Consider the following 14,596-nt stretch of genomic DNA (forward strand, 5'->3'; position numbering starts at 1 on the left):
TACCTTAAATTAAACTACAAACATTCTCCAATTATTACTTTCTAAAAGGATCCCTCAGTTTTTTTTGTTTTTTTTTAAGTCCTGCAAAAAGAGGGATAAAAAGACATGCTTATTCAAAAGGTGTAAAGAATTTCTTCAACCCAAGCAATAGGAGTCAGTCCAGCATTTGTTTATCTTATTTAAAAGCCAGTAACTCTACTGTAGCATTCCTCCCAGGGTTACAATAAGAATAAAAGAAAAAGCTCCATGTGTCTTGAATGTCTTGAAGAAAAATCATATATCAATCTATAAAAAAAGATAAATCAAAGGAATGAAATAAATACTGACAGATTCTTACCCAGATTTTGCTGGCAGTAAAATACAGATTGCTCAAAGCTTTTTCAAATACTTGTCTATGAATAAATACACATCCATAAACTATTATTTAAAATATGCTGGACTATGATTTTAATAGAGGTTAGAAACAACTGTTTAAAAACTAGCTATCATTAATGCATGCCTAGGGAACTCTTCTATTGGAGGGCATGGGGGAGTGGGGGGAGAAAGCTGCACAAGAGCACTGCAGCAAGTTTTTGCTGCATTGTTCATTTGAGGGCTCTTGCAGAGCTCCTGTTCAATTCAGCAGGAACATGGTAGTAATCCTTTCAGTGTAATTTAAGCATCTTTCCAACAGCACTGATTTTCAAAGCCACTATTTGGTTTATAAAGTTTAATTAGCATCAGCAGAGAAAGAAGAATATGAAGTAATGAGGCCATTTACTTCCTAAACCTTTCCGTATTCATAAACTTAGAATAAACTAGGACAAACCGATCTTTGAGGTCACAGTTCCAAAGCCATCCAGTAATACTAATCTGTTCTGGGGACAGGATTTTTAACATTATTTCTTAAACTGCTGAACAATCTCTGGACTAGTCAGTCAAATCAAGCATTTCTAAGAAGATTAAAACAGTTGCTTAAAATGCTTGGAGGAAAGATTTAACATTCATTACAGTCCAGCATGTTTTTCAGCCCTTAATGGGAACAGAACGTATTAAAAAGGACTATTATCAATGAGCCACCTGGGATCAGTTATAAAGATAAAAGTTAACCTTTCAACTTCCTGATACTTTCTGATCTTAGCGGGTGGGGGGGTGGGGTGGGGGGGTGGAAGTATTATATTTAGAGCACTGGTTTATGTACAATTATTGATGAGAAATGTTGTATATAGAAATGTATTATGCGAGAGGTTATGAATTAATTCAACAACAACTACAAGGCAAAACTAACTCGATCACAATGCAAAAATATAAAGCAAGTTGAAAATCTACACGATATTCAGAAGCACACTAAAATTGGTGAATAGATTGGTCAATTTTTTCAGCTTTACCAATATTTTACTCTGTTTCCGCCTATGATTGGATTTTTTTTTCTAAGTGAAAGATTTTTGCAGCAAGTCATTTTTGTAAATTATTTTTCATCAAGCTATGGATTTTTAATTTATATGAATTTTTGTGAGTGAATATTTTTAGACACATTTGGGAATGGTACAAAATCATCCTGCAAAATTTATAACATTATGAATATCAAAGGATAATCAGGTTTCAGTTCAAACTAAGCTGCAAATCAAGCAAATTTTGTTCCCATTCCTAATTGCCTTCCATGTATTTGCCAAGGAGCTCATGGGACCACCAGATGGCTCGTAGCCCAGCCAGAATGATATAGAGATGTTTGCTAGCTCCATGCTGCATCTGTGTGCACATACAGATGCTCCTGCTACAACTTTTGGTGAGCTGCAAAAAACTGGAAAAGTATAGGGAGCAAATCTACTTGGTTTAAATGCATATTTACAATACATACCTTTATTAATAATACATGGAATTCAGCTGACACCTAAAAATCAATAATTGATGTAATTGATGGCAAAAAAAATTCATTCTTCTGTGGCTTTATAACTCTTATTTACGATGTGATCAAGTCTCAGTATTTTATGTCAGACGTAACTAGAGAATCTTCTGTTTTGTTTAAAAGCAAATCATGTCCCTTCAACCAGGGACATATTCAGATGTATGACAGATAATTTCTAAATTATCTGTCATACATCAGAATATGCAATGAGAATGTCATACACTATATTCCATCTGTATTTTTTACATGAAGCTACCAGAATTGGGATGAAAAATGTACATAACTACCAGATGACATTAAACAGATGCAGTACAGAGAACTGTAGCTACATGGGTTTTTGCACTTCAGGTTTGGTAGCCCGACTTTTGCCTGTACAGGTGGTCCTCGAACAGTTCACTTAGTAACTGTTCAAAGTTACAATGGCACTGAAAAAAATGACTTATGACTGTTTCACACTTACGACCATTGTAGCATTCCCATGGTCACATGATCAAAATTCAGGTGCTTGGTATCTGACCCATATTTATAACCATTGCAGTATCCCAGGGTCATGTGATTACCTTTTGCAACCTTCTGACAAGCAAAGACGATGGGGAAGCCAGATTCACTTAACAACACTGTTACTATTTTAACAACTGCAGGATTCACTTAACAACTGTGGCAGTTGTTGTAAAATGGGGCAAAATTCACTTTACAACTGTGTCACTTAACAACAGAAATTTTGGGCTCAATTGTGGTTGTACGTTGAGGACTAACTGTATTTAAATTGTTTTAGTTTCTAGAAGGGGAAAGCATGTAATATGCTTTGAAAACAAAACATTATTTTTTAAATGCAGTACTTTCTGTTGATTTTTTTAAATGTGTTGCAAGATTAAAAACTAAAAACAAATTATCATCTGATTGTCTTTTCATAAGTCAGTGAAGCTTATCCATACTGGATAGTATGAGTAGAGAAAGATGTAAGTCTCTGAAGGATAACTTCCTAGATTGTTTTACCACAAATCCAAACAACAGAATTAGATTTTAATAGTTCTTTAGTTTTTTTATACAAAAATAAAACTACAGTCCCATATATATTTTCAAAAAACCCAACCCCAATTCCTTAAAGAAAGAACTTGTAAAATAGAATTCCTCAAATACTGAGTTTAATGAATTCTTATCTGTGGATCTGTAACGAAACATTTGTAGTTAAGGTACAAAGATATGCTAAGGTAGTTCTTTGTTATATTACATCTTCACAAATAGTTTTGAATGTCTTTTATAAGTATCTGCATATAGATGATTAAGCATAATTGCAAAAAGACAATTTCAGATGTAGTCCCTCTTGAACGAAACTTTCAGTGATGAAAGCTGGAAGATATGAGTAGTGGTTTACTACAGTGTTGTAGACTTGTGATACTTTACAATCTGCCTCTGCTTTTCATGGCCATATGATTATGCTGACAACTTGTGGGTGGAATTGTTTGGAATGCTTTTTCATTTGGACCATCTTTAGTTAAGCTAGCTAGAATACTACAGCCTGATTACTGATATCTGCAATCAAAATAGTAAGGATGCATTGTTACAATATACTTTTTTTTCTAAAAGAGCAACTTCCTGATGAAAATTCAAGCTATGAATATATGAATTCTATGACATGTTATATATATGAACTACACCTTGTCCCAAACATCTACACAATACTGCATTGTGGCAGTTTACTTTTTTATTTTTATTATTTGTTATAATAAAAAGCAAGAAAGAACAGCATCAGCTTTAAAGAAATGCAAGATTGCCCTAATTTTGAGAATAATTTTTCATACAATGTTTAGTTCATGTGTTTGTTGCAAAGAGTGAAATTCATTGCTAACTCAATCTGAGAATTTTAAAGGAGACAAATTTGATACCAGAACCAAAATTTAATTTAAACATTAAGAGAGGCAGAAAAAGTTACATATGAAAATATCTCCACTTACACTTGCTATACAGAACTGAATTAAACTAGTATATTATTCACATCATGTAGTGGTATATAACCCATATTGAACAGAATGAGAACTATAAGAGTCAAAAAATCAAATCACTTTTTTTAAAAACTAGTGCAGCTAATTATTACGACTATTTTATTTTATTTATTTGATTATTACGGGATTTTAAAAAATGTGAAGTCATTGCTAGGAAATATTAAGGAGTACTTTAAAGTGTTAGCAAATATACGCAATTACCTACACAATATATTTTAATCAAAGCAGAATACCTGATCATATGCTATTATGGTAATATCTGTGTTTCCTTATAAGCTTCATAGGAGCGATGAGTACTGTACTTTTCATGTCAAAGCAGCAAATGTATGAGTATTATTTCCCTTTTAGTCATTTGTATGTATAAGAACAGATTCTAGAGAAAGGAAAAGGGAGGGCTATAGAAATGAACATGATATAGGAGAGTTCCAATCCAGATAAATAGATTTCTGGGGAACACTGTTGCCTGGTGGCTCTCATTGTCAATGCTCTGCTATCACTGAGCATCTATCAGAGGAAAGCGAAGGGATGGTAGTTCTCAAATAAGATGTCAGGTTTGTTAAATCACCTAGTGCTGTGCTGATCTTCTTACTCCAGCTGCTGAACCAACATGCTGTGTGTGTGTGTGTGTGTGTGTGTGTGTGTGTGTGTTGTGTTGGGTGTACATGTAACTGATGATCCAGCAGAAGGATCTGAATATAAATTCTGCTTCCAAACATTCATATTAGTTTTGAAGCATATCCTGCAATGTTAAGCAATATGACTAAATAAACTGAATTTGCATTTTCAGTATATTACTGCAGAAAGTCTTTCTGGGATCATATTACAGACAGACTGCTGTGCGATGTGTTTATCATTTCATGTGTGAAGAAGTCTAACCTTCAGTGGCAACAGACAGGAAGCTTACTGAGCATTGTTAGTACCATGGATAGAAGTTCCCCGGAACTGCGTTTCCCAAACTGTCATTACCAATGTCCCTGTTTCCTCAATAGAAATACTCAGAGAAGTAACAGAGAAGGGCAGCAACTTCCAGCTGCTTCATTCTTCTTCCAGGAGAAAACAGCTATATGGATTGGGGCTCAAAAGCCATAGAGATGTACAATGGCCATAGTAAAAAGGAAATGTGAATCATTTGAATGAAAAGAAACATACAGAGGATATCTTACCCTAGCACAGTGATGGCGAATCTTTTCGGCACTGAGCGCCCAAACCAGAACACATGTGGATGTGCGCACTGGAGCACCAGAAACCCCAAAGACCAGCTGGCCAGTGCACATGTGTATGCTGGCCAGCTAGTCTTTGGAGTTTCTGGCATGTGCATGTGCACCGGTCAACTGGTCTTTTTGTGCCAGGGCTCTGGAAACCCAAAGACAGCTGGCCGGTGCATACATGCTTGTTTTTTGGCTGTTTTCCAGTGCTCGGGCACCTGCGAAGGCCAGCTGGCCAGTGTGCATGTGCACCCCAGAAACCAGAAGAGCAGCTGGCAAGGCGCGCATGCCCACAGAGAGGGCTCTGTGTGCCTTAATATTCCATCTTAAATATGGGAAGTTGTGCAGAGAGCATTGGATGCATCATCCCATTGACATTTTTTTTTCTTTCATGATGTAGAATAAAGAAGGGGCCCCTTAGACTCCTACTTATTATCTCTATTCTGCTGCCATTATGAACATTGAAGGTTTAAAGGTAGTCCTTGATTTATAACCAGCCATTGAAAGAACTTTTAGTTACAACACCTTCGGAAGGAGTGCTTTACAGTCCATAAACCACTTTTGTCCATCATAAAATGTCACACCAAAACCTTCACTAGTTATCTGACCACATTTTGGCCAGCTTGTCATCACATAGGTTACAGAATCCCACAATCACAGCACCATGATTTGTGATATTTTTTGCTGGTTTCTAGTGGTGATATTTTTTACCAGTTTCACATCATAACGTCTTTAAAAAAAGGTTGAACAATTGAGTCTAGTTATGTGGAGCCTCAACTTGCAACCATAACAGCTTGCAACTGTAATTACAGCCTCGATTGTGGTCATAAGTCAAGGACTACATGTAAAGCCGCAACATGGTTCCCAGGAGCTCTAGAACTATCTCTGGGTTTTGTTTCATTTGGTTAGATAATATATAGATAATATACATACTTATTTTTCATCATTTCTCATTGTTTTCGCATATCTTTTATTGTATTTTTGACAATTAACCATTTTTTATTTTTGCTTATATTTAATAAATAAATAAACAAATAGAGAGGCAATTTGGTGTATTGGTTAAGGTATTAGGCTAGAAACTATGAGTTCTAGTCTTGCCTCAAGCCCATTTGGAGGCAAATGATACCCCAATGTGAGCCTTGTTAGCTAGCTTGCCTGATTTAACATTTATTCTATACTCTTTTCATAAAACAAAGCACAAGTGACATATTTCCCATTTTTTTTACATTTTCACCTTATTTCCTTTGATATTTCCCTTAATAGTGGAAATCACTCTCTAAGCTTCCCTGGTCAGAATTTGCATTGTCTGCGCCATCTTTTACTTGCAATGTTTTACTGTTTCAGTATACGTGATCCTTAATTTATTTTTGTTTTCTTAATTTTCCTTTATTTGCTTGTATTTTAATTTTATAATAAATGTTTAATCATTTTTTTCTTCTTTTCATTTCTTGTCCATCATTCAGAGGTATGACATTGCACTGGGATATAAATTAGTAATAAACAAACAAAGAACTTCACTGAATTCAGAGAATAGCAACCTGATAAATGCCACTTTGGAAAACAAAACAAATGAACATATTCACAACATGCTTAAAATTTTGCAAAAGAAACAATTTTTACTTCAGATTTAACAAACTCTGACCCAAACAACAATGTATTGGGTAACATAAAAGCACTTAACACTGATTTTTATAAAATTGACCACCTTGTAATGATATCATGTCACAATTATTTAGCTTGTAAGTTAATTTTTTATTCTACTAAACACAAAATTATGGACATCTGTATTTTCCCTTGTGCTGGACAACAGGAGACTACAGTCATGAATTGGACACTTCTGCAAAACCTCAGAACCTCAGGATGACCAGTGAATCTGTGTACCTCCATACTTTGCATAAAAGTTTTTTGTATACAGGAAATGAACAGAATTGCATCCCAGACTATCTCCTTGAAATATCATAGCATGGAAATGATAACATCTGAATGTGTTTCCTGCCATGAACAGAAATGAAAATTGCTTAATGCTAAATCAAGTGTATTGGGTGCATGAACTCTGTTTTTGTTTTTTTGTAATATATTTGAATGTCTGTGGGTGTATAGTTATAGAGACAAAATATATGTTATTACTGGCAATTGCATTGTAAACTCATCTATCAAAGGAAAGCTTTTGTACTTGGAAATAATAATAAAGTCAGATACTTGCTGAAATAAAAATATTATATAATAAAAATGCCACCCTCTTTATATTTATCAGTATTCCAGTATAATTTTCTTTCTTTCCTTTCACTAAGGTTTTCAAAAAGATGGTGCCCAAGCACCATTTGGAATGAATAGAAGGTAGAAAAATGCATTCAATAAATTGCAGTTTGGATACTTATTCCACTACTAGGCATTCTACTTCTTGCAAATGTTTTAACGGTTAAATACAATTGTATATAGCTTTGGGATAATCAAAGTAGTAATCAAAAACCTTACATCAAAACCTTACATATGCAGTTCTAGTACCTTTACCTTCTACAATTTACAATTTACAATTGGATTTACTTTCTAAATGACTACAGTCAAATTTCCATTGTATTCAGAGATGATTTTATACACTGAAGGATTATTTTTTTAATTAAAGATTAAGCTGAAAGTTTTGAACAATGAAGTGATAATTTTATCAGTTAGAATGAATGAGTCTAAGAAGTCATCCTCAAATACCATCATTCAGATATCTAGGAAGGTTCAACCAAACCTTAAGTAGAAGTATATACAGACCTCATAAATGTGTACTGGATTGATTCTGATATACATGTGTCCTTGAAGACATAGAACTGTCTTCTGCACTTAGGCTGTCCAATAACTCAACTACTATGGGCACAATTATCATCTTTACAATTGGCAAATGACAATGTCTAATGACAGTGTTTCAAGTTCTACTGTACTAGTGTTTCACAATACTGTTACTAATATTGAGAAATTCTCAACTAAACATAAATAATATTACCACAAATAATATTAGCCTTGGCAGTTGTGGATAGAGATAGCCTAACACTTGAGGACAGAATTTGCTACCCTTAGCATTCATTCATTCCTTACCCCTATTCTCCATATATTCTCCATTCACTGATCCTGTTTGCTGGAAATGGGATAAAACACGGAGAGACAGAAGACAAGAGATCTCAAAAGAGCTATGCTCTTTAAGTCAGAAGTTCTAACCCAGAGGCACCTAGGCCTCTAAAATCCTTTGACCGCTTACATTTCTAAAAGGAGTTCAACATAAAAATGACATGTGGTAATTTTACTAATATTTATGGCTCATATGCATGCAATTCCCACTTTCTATACTCACACACTGTATAAGCATATCAAACACTGTAATTCAATTTGTTTAAATTCATATTTCTTTGAATGCAATGAGGTTTAGGAAGAAAAAGAGTTTAACCAAATTTTACATAATCACAAGACCTGGAGCTTGTCCTTTTATCTAACACAGGACTGACATTAATTACACATAATGTAAATAAAGAAGATAATATCAGAAAGCACATATTGATTTTATTTGGAGAAACTATAGTTCAAGGGGTCCTTGGTGCTCTCTGAGCTTGCTTGTTTTCTTGCAAAGGTTTCATTACCCTAACTAGGGAACATCATCAGTGCTAGTCAGACTAGTTTGTTAGGGTAATGAAATATTTGCAAGAAAACAAGCAAGCTAAAAGAGCACCAAGGACCCCTCATTTCAAGATATTCTCCTTATTGCTACAGTTTAAAGCTCTAATTTAAAACTGGATGTTTTGGTTTGAATTCGCTAGCTGGAAATGGGAATCAGATAATTCCTATCTCTACTTTATAGAAGAGATGCAAAAAAAATCATTTATATATTCCAAACATTTACATCATTAGATAAGCCAAATTCTTCTGTTTCTTAAAAAAAAACCCATCACCCAAATTATATATCTGAGGTTTAAGCAGAACTATCCTTTTTGCTTTTGATTGGATTTCACTTTGTGTAGTTGCAGGTGCTCTCCAGGATCCTGAACAAGTGAATTCTACATTTTCTTTCTTTGGCAGTTTATGTTGTCTTCTTTTGCTTGAGGCATTTATCAAATTGGCAGAAGTCTGTTGATAATGTGACAAGCTATTCCCTTTTATGGATGATTAATCTATCAACAGCAGCTACTTTTGATAGTTATAGTCCTGATCTTATGAGCACAATTGAGCCCAAAATTTCTGTTGCCAAACAAGACAGTTGTTAAATACAACATGCCCCATTTTATGATTTTTCTTTTGCTATGGTTCTTAAGCAAATCACTGAAATGTTTAAGTGAGTCATGCAATTTTGGTTTGCGAATCCGGTTTCCCCCATTGACTTTGCTTGTAGGAAACTCCCTAAGAATGTTGCAAATTACAATCCCAAGACCTAGGGACACTGCAACCTTCCTAAATACATGCCAGTTGCCAGGTACCCAAAGTTTGATCACATGACTGTGGGGATGCTGAAATGGTCATAAGTGTGAAAACTGATCAATAGTCACTATGATCAGTGCTGTTGTAACATTGAACGGTCATTAAACAAATGGTTGTAAGTCAAGGAGTACCTGTAATAACTCCTGAATCACACGTATATTAAATAGTAGCTGCACAACAGCAATAGTGGAAAAGAGCATCCCCTAGTCATCTTACATAGTTCAAAAGGCCTCCTGCTGCTTTAAATAGTGTCTCGTTTCTTTATTTCATAGGATGCTTCAACAACCAATCTATAGGTTCCCTATATCTGTGTGAGATAGAATAAGTGTGAGAGAGTGCATGTGTATAAGGGTGAATGAACATGAGAGAAATTTCAAACTAATGGATTTGTAAACACTGCAAAAAAAATAATCAATTTAAAAATAATAAAACTTTTGTCTTTTGTTCAAATCCAGCCATTTAACTGCTAAGACTAGGTAAGCTTTTTTTAGCCCGTAAAAATCAAAAAAGATAAGTGCTGATGTGTTTTTCCCCAGAGATAAAGAACATGGATTTCAAGGATAACAAGAACCTGCTGCTCTCTAAGAATAGCTACAGCTGATCTCCAACAAAGCTCTGCAATTTAGCAAGTAGTAGATTGCTGAGCTTCTGACCTGTCATTTTCATGTTAGATAATCAGAAAAAGTCTCCATAGCAATTTTTGTGTGATAATTAAATATAAAGTAGTTTGGGTGCTGTAACCTTAATTCTTCCTAGAGTAATTTCTAAACCAGGTCATATAAAGCTGATAAATTATGATTGCACATCAAACTTTAGTTTAATAATACAAAGAAGTTCATTGGCTTACTGGCAATATCGTAAAAGTAACTGCACAAGTATTCTCATGTTCAAGGTTAGTTGTAAAAGCACTTCAGTGTTAATTTTTGAGCCATTCTTATAATTTAGATTGATCTTTCATATTATCCACTACAATCAAGATTAAAATACATGAAAATGATATATATGTATGAATGTAGTTTTGGCAGATTGGTGTTTTTCTCCAGTCCCAATAAGTCAAATAACTATTTAGAAAGGAAGAGAAATAATTTTACACTTTATAAGGCAAAAAAGAGATCATATCCCAAGATTTAAATATGTAAAATTTAAATTTTTCAACAGTAGTCAGTAGCTACTTGTATTTTGTTATTATTAAATGCAGAAATAATTTTTAAAAATTCTGACCTTATTATATCTTGTTTTAACTTCTCTGTGTGTATATGTGCACATATGCATCTGTGCATCCAAACACACATACATCCTTCAGATTAATGTTGACTCCTGGTGACTACCTGGGCATGTTCTTACCTTTTTTTTTTGGCAAGATTTCAGCAGTGGTTTTGCCATCGCCTCCTTCCCAGATCTAAGAGAGAGTGATTGGCCCACAGTTTCCACTTATGATTTCCCAGTTTCTAACCTGATTCCTAAAAGACTACCCTAACCTGGCTGTTTCTTTGTATCTCACTCTTATTTTCTTATTCTAATCTATTGTAATTTTCCTTTATTGTATTTATGTTACATCACTTTGTTATGATGCATGATAACAACAATAAACTTATTTACGTGGAATCCTTGGTGCTCTCTGAGCTTGGCTGTTTTCTTGCAGATGTTTCATTATTCATACTGTTGAGGTTGCCCAGTTTGGTAATGAAATGTCTGCAAGAAAACAACCAAGCTCAGAGAGCACCAAAGACCCCTCATTTCAACCCTGAGGTACAAATATTCTCTTTGATTGGCAATCTTATTTGTCCATTTACTATCCAATACTCTCATTTCTCCTTAAGTTCATCAAGAATTCCCTTCTTTTCATTGAATTTATCACAATACCTTGAGAACAAATTTCTCAGCATATCTTTACATCTATTTAAAATATATAGTAATTTAGGTGAGGTTTTCAGAACATTATTCTACTATTTATAAGTCACCAAGTGCAAAGAAACAGAATTCAGAAAGTTGCCTTCCCTTTTTCTGATTGTCTATTGCCTGCTTAATTTTCTACCTACATTTTTGATAACTGATATTCACTGTTGACCCAAGAAACCCACCATATAAAGAAACCCTCCCTATGAACTTTGTTGGGTTTCCATGGAAAGAAGTTTGATCTTTTTCACAACCATACAGTAGCACATTCTTTCTAAGGAGGATATAATCAAGATAATCTATAATTGCCTATCAATCTAACAGTATGGCGATTGACAATCTCTTTATATTTTAACTCTTAACTCTTTCAGTCTCAAAGAAGTATAGGCTATATAGTCATTTCTGGTTCCTAATTTTTAAATGCCCATGCCAACTTTTTATACCAGTCAGAAAGTTATTTTAATATTTTAGTTATTACCTTGTTTATTCACAGTTTCAGTTTCTAGGTTGTTTCCTGAAGTTGACATCTTCAAAAAGCAAATATAAATATTGACATGGCCAAAGGGAAGTGGTTGGTTTTTTGTGACTTCAAAATGAAGAATGGTTAAGCAGATGGCACTCAATATTTGTTTATTTTGAATTAGTACGGAACAGCTTTCCCAGTCTGGTGCCTTTCAGATGTTTAAATTACTCTGTCCCTGGTGATGCTGGCAGGAATAATGATAATTGTAATCTCATACCTCTGAAGGACTCCAAATTGGGAAAATGAATTTAAGGAGAATGAACTCTCTCTCTCTTTCCTTGGAAAACACAAGCAAAGGATCTCACACAAAATGTGTATAAAGATGGTTGGTGACTTCAAATGTACTTTTTAAAGGTTTGGTGAGGAGAAATCCAAAAATCATTTTAAAGAGGAAAAAATGCTTGCACAGTTACACCCATGGAGACATGTATATATACATAATACACAGAGAAACAAACTTAACAAAGTTAAGTCTGCCCACCAACTGTCTTTGAGAAAAAGCTTCTGAGTAAGTGAATAATAAGGAGAAACAAAACCACTCTGGAGGGAATCAGCCACTGAAACAAAACAGCTGGGTAAGTGGGACCTGGGCAACCATCCCTGGGCAAAAGGTCAAGTGTGCACTCTCTGCTGGTCTGAGCCAGCCTCTCCTTCATCCTTGGACTAGCAGCCTGCTCAGATAGTTGCACTGCAATCCAGTGGAGCAATTGTAACAACCAAGGAGTGTCTGAGAGGTTGGTCTAAATCCAGAGAAAAAGAGAAAGGTCCAGGTATTCTTGACCAGTTTCCAGTCTAGCATTTCTTTGGAGCAAAGTATCTGGGACCAAACTGGAATGGATTCCTTCTACCCTGTGGACAACCAGCAGATAGCAGAAGCTTGGTCTCCTGGTGCTTGTCTGGGGAGATGTTTCCATATGGATATAGGAGCCTAACCAAAAACCACCGGAAAGATCCTTTCACACATTCATGAACCCTCCCTGCCCCTTATTTCCCGGCACTCACCGATCCTGAACACTTGCTGGGAAGTCTGAAGGACACCCAGGCGAAGATAAAGGAGGAGAAACAAGAACCTCCTGCTGGCTTCCATGGCAGAGTCCATGGGCTCCTAGCAAAGGGCTCTCTCCGCTTTCTTCACGCTCTGGCTGGGTGCATGCTTCAACCTCTCGGCCACATTTCTTCCTCCTGCTTAGGCATTCGCTGCTCGGACTCAGACTGGTCGACGGCCCCTCATATTTTCTTTTAGCGCTCTCTCTCGCTCTCTCTTTCTCCCTCTCTCTCTCGTGAGTCCGATGGGAAAGCTCCCGCTTTCGATCTGCCGCCCAACGACCGAAGGGGGAAGCGAAGAGGCAGGAGAGACGAGTTCTCACGGCAAATCCGAGCAGCCGCTGCTGGGAGCCCGTCCCATGCCTTCTCCCGAGCCCCGCAACTCTTCTCTCAGTTACTTTCTGCCTCGTGGACCTAGAACTGATTGGATCGCTGCTGTCTCCGGGCTAGCTCTCCTCTCCGGCACGATTAAAGGAACCCGGTCAACTCGCAGCTGATCAGCTGGAGAAGAATGAATGAAGCCCCTCTGGTGACGTCAGCCCGCCTGGGAGCATCACACGCCGCGCGCACACATTCTCATACACATACATTACATTTATCGTCCTACTCCCAGCCATTTATCATCAAGCCTCTGTTAAAGCATAGCGTCTACTTAGGGATTCTGTTGCTGGGATTTAGGCTGAGATTTGCCCAAAGGAACATAACCCGGGACGATTTCAGAGGCGAAAAGTCGGTTTTGAGCATCTTCAGGTTGAATTTCCCAGCCCCTGAGAATGGAAAGGCTGATTCCAGGAAACCGTGATAGTTATGGGGGATGGCGTAAAATAGGATCATATGACTGGGGTATAGGACCATTTACTGTTAGGGTACTTTAAAAATTCTAGGGGCATCTCTGTATCTCCACCCCCCCCCCCAAGGAGAAATCTCAGTGGGAGAAGATTCCCTATCCCAATGGGATTCCCCTCCCCTAGAATGATTTTTTTTATATCATAAAAGAATTCTTTTGTCAAATAATTACAACTTTGGGCTAATTGCTGAGGGTAGAAAAGTGAATGAAATTTCTGCACATCTCAAATGTGTTTTCCAATAAAGTATAAAAGAAAACATATTATACTATAATATAGGCATTTACAAAAAAAAAAATCTGAATTCAAGATCTAAACTGACGGTTAGTAGACCACTACACCTAAAGAGTCTACTGGATTCTAGCCCATCTTTTTGTGGATATTTTGGTAAATACTTATAAATAGGCAATTATGCTTTTCACTCAAACTGTTCACAGCATTCAAAACCATTATTACAACAAGCAGTGATACCATTCAGCATGTCAGTCTAGGCATCAATAATGAGTTTGATCAGGAGGAAACACCTGTAAGTCATTTTGTACTCAGAATGGTTTTATTTGCTTGCTTAGTTTTTATTATGTGTTTAATCCACCTGTTAACAAGAATTACCTGAGGGGCCGGAAACTGAAAGATGTATCACATGTTCCCATTTGATTTGATCGGTAGAAATTGTATTAATGAAACAGCAATAATGTACATGTCTATCTCTATACATACACACATTCACACATACACACACACATACA

The 14,596-nt window shown here is 36.0% G+C and overlaps 1 protein-coding gene across 1 annotated transcript in view; it reads right to left on the minus strand.

Moving 5' to 3' along the window:
- The window catches only part of GRIK1 (glutamate ionotropic receptor kainate type subunit 1), a 160,069-nt gene extending 146,788 nt beyond the window's left edge, over window positions 1–13,281 (minus strand). Inside the window, 1 exon segment of the mRNA XM_032220354.1 lies at window positions 12,964–13,281. Coding sequence (XP_032076245.1) covers window positions 12,964–13,060 — 97 coding nt within the window. The 5' untranslated portion in view covers window positions 13,061–13,281.
- Window positions 13,282–14,596: the final 1,315 nt, after the last annotated feature.

The sequence above is a fragment of the Thamnophis elegans genome, chromosome 6 (assembly GCF_009769535.1).
Source record: "Thamnophis elegans isolate rThaEle1 chromosome 6, rThaEle1.pri, whole genome shotgun sequence".
Taxonomy (NCBI): Eukaryota; Metazoa; Chordata; class Lepidosauria; order Squamata; family Colubridae; genus Thamnophis; species Thamnophis elegans.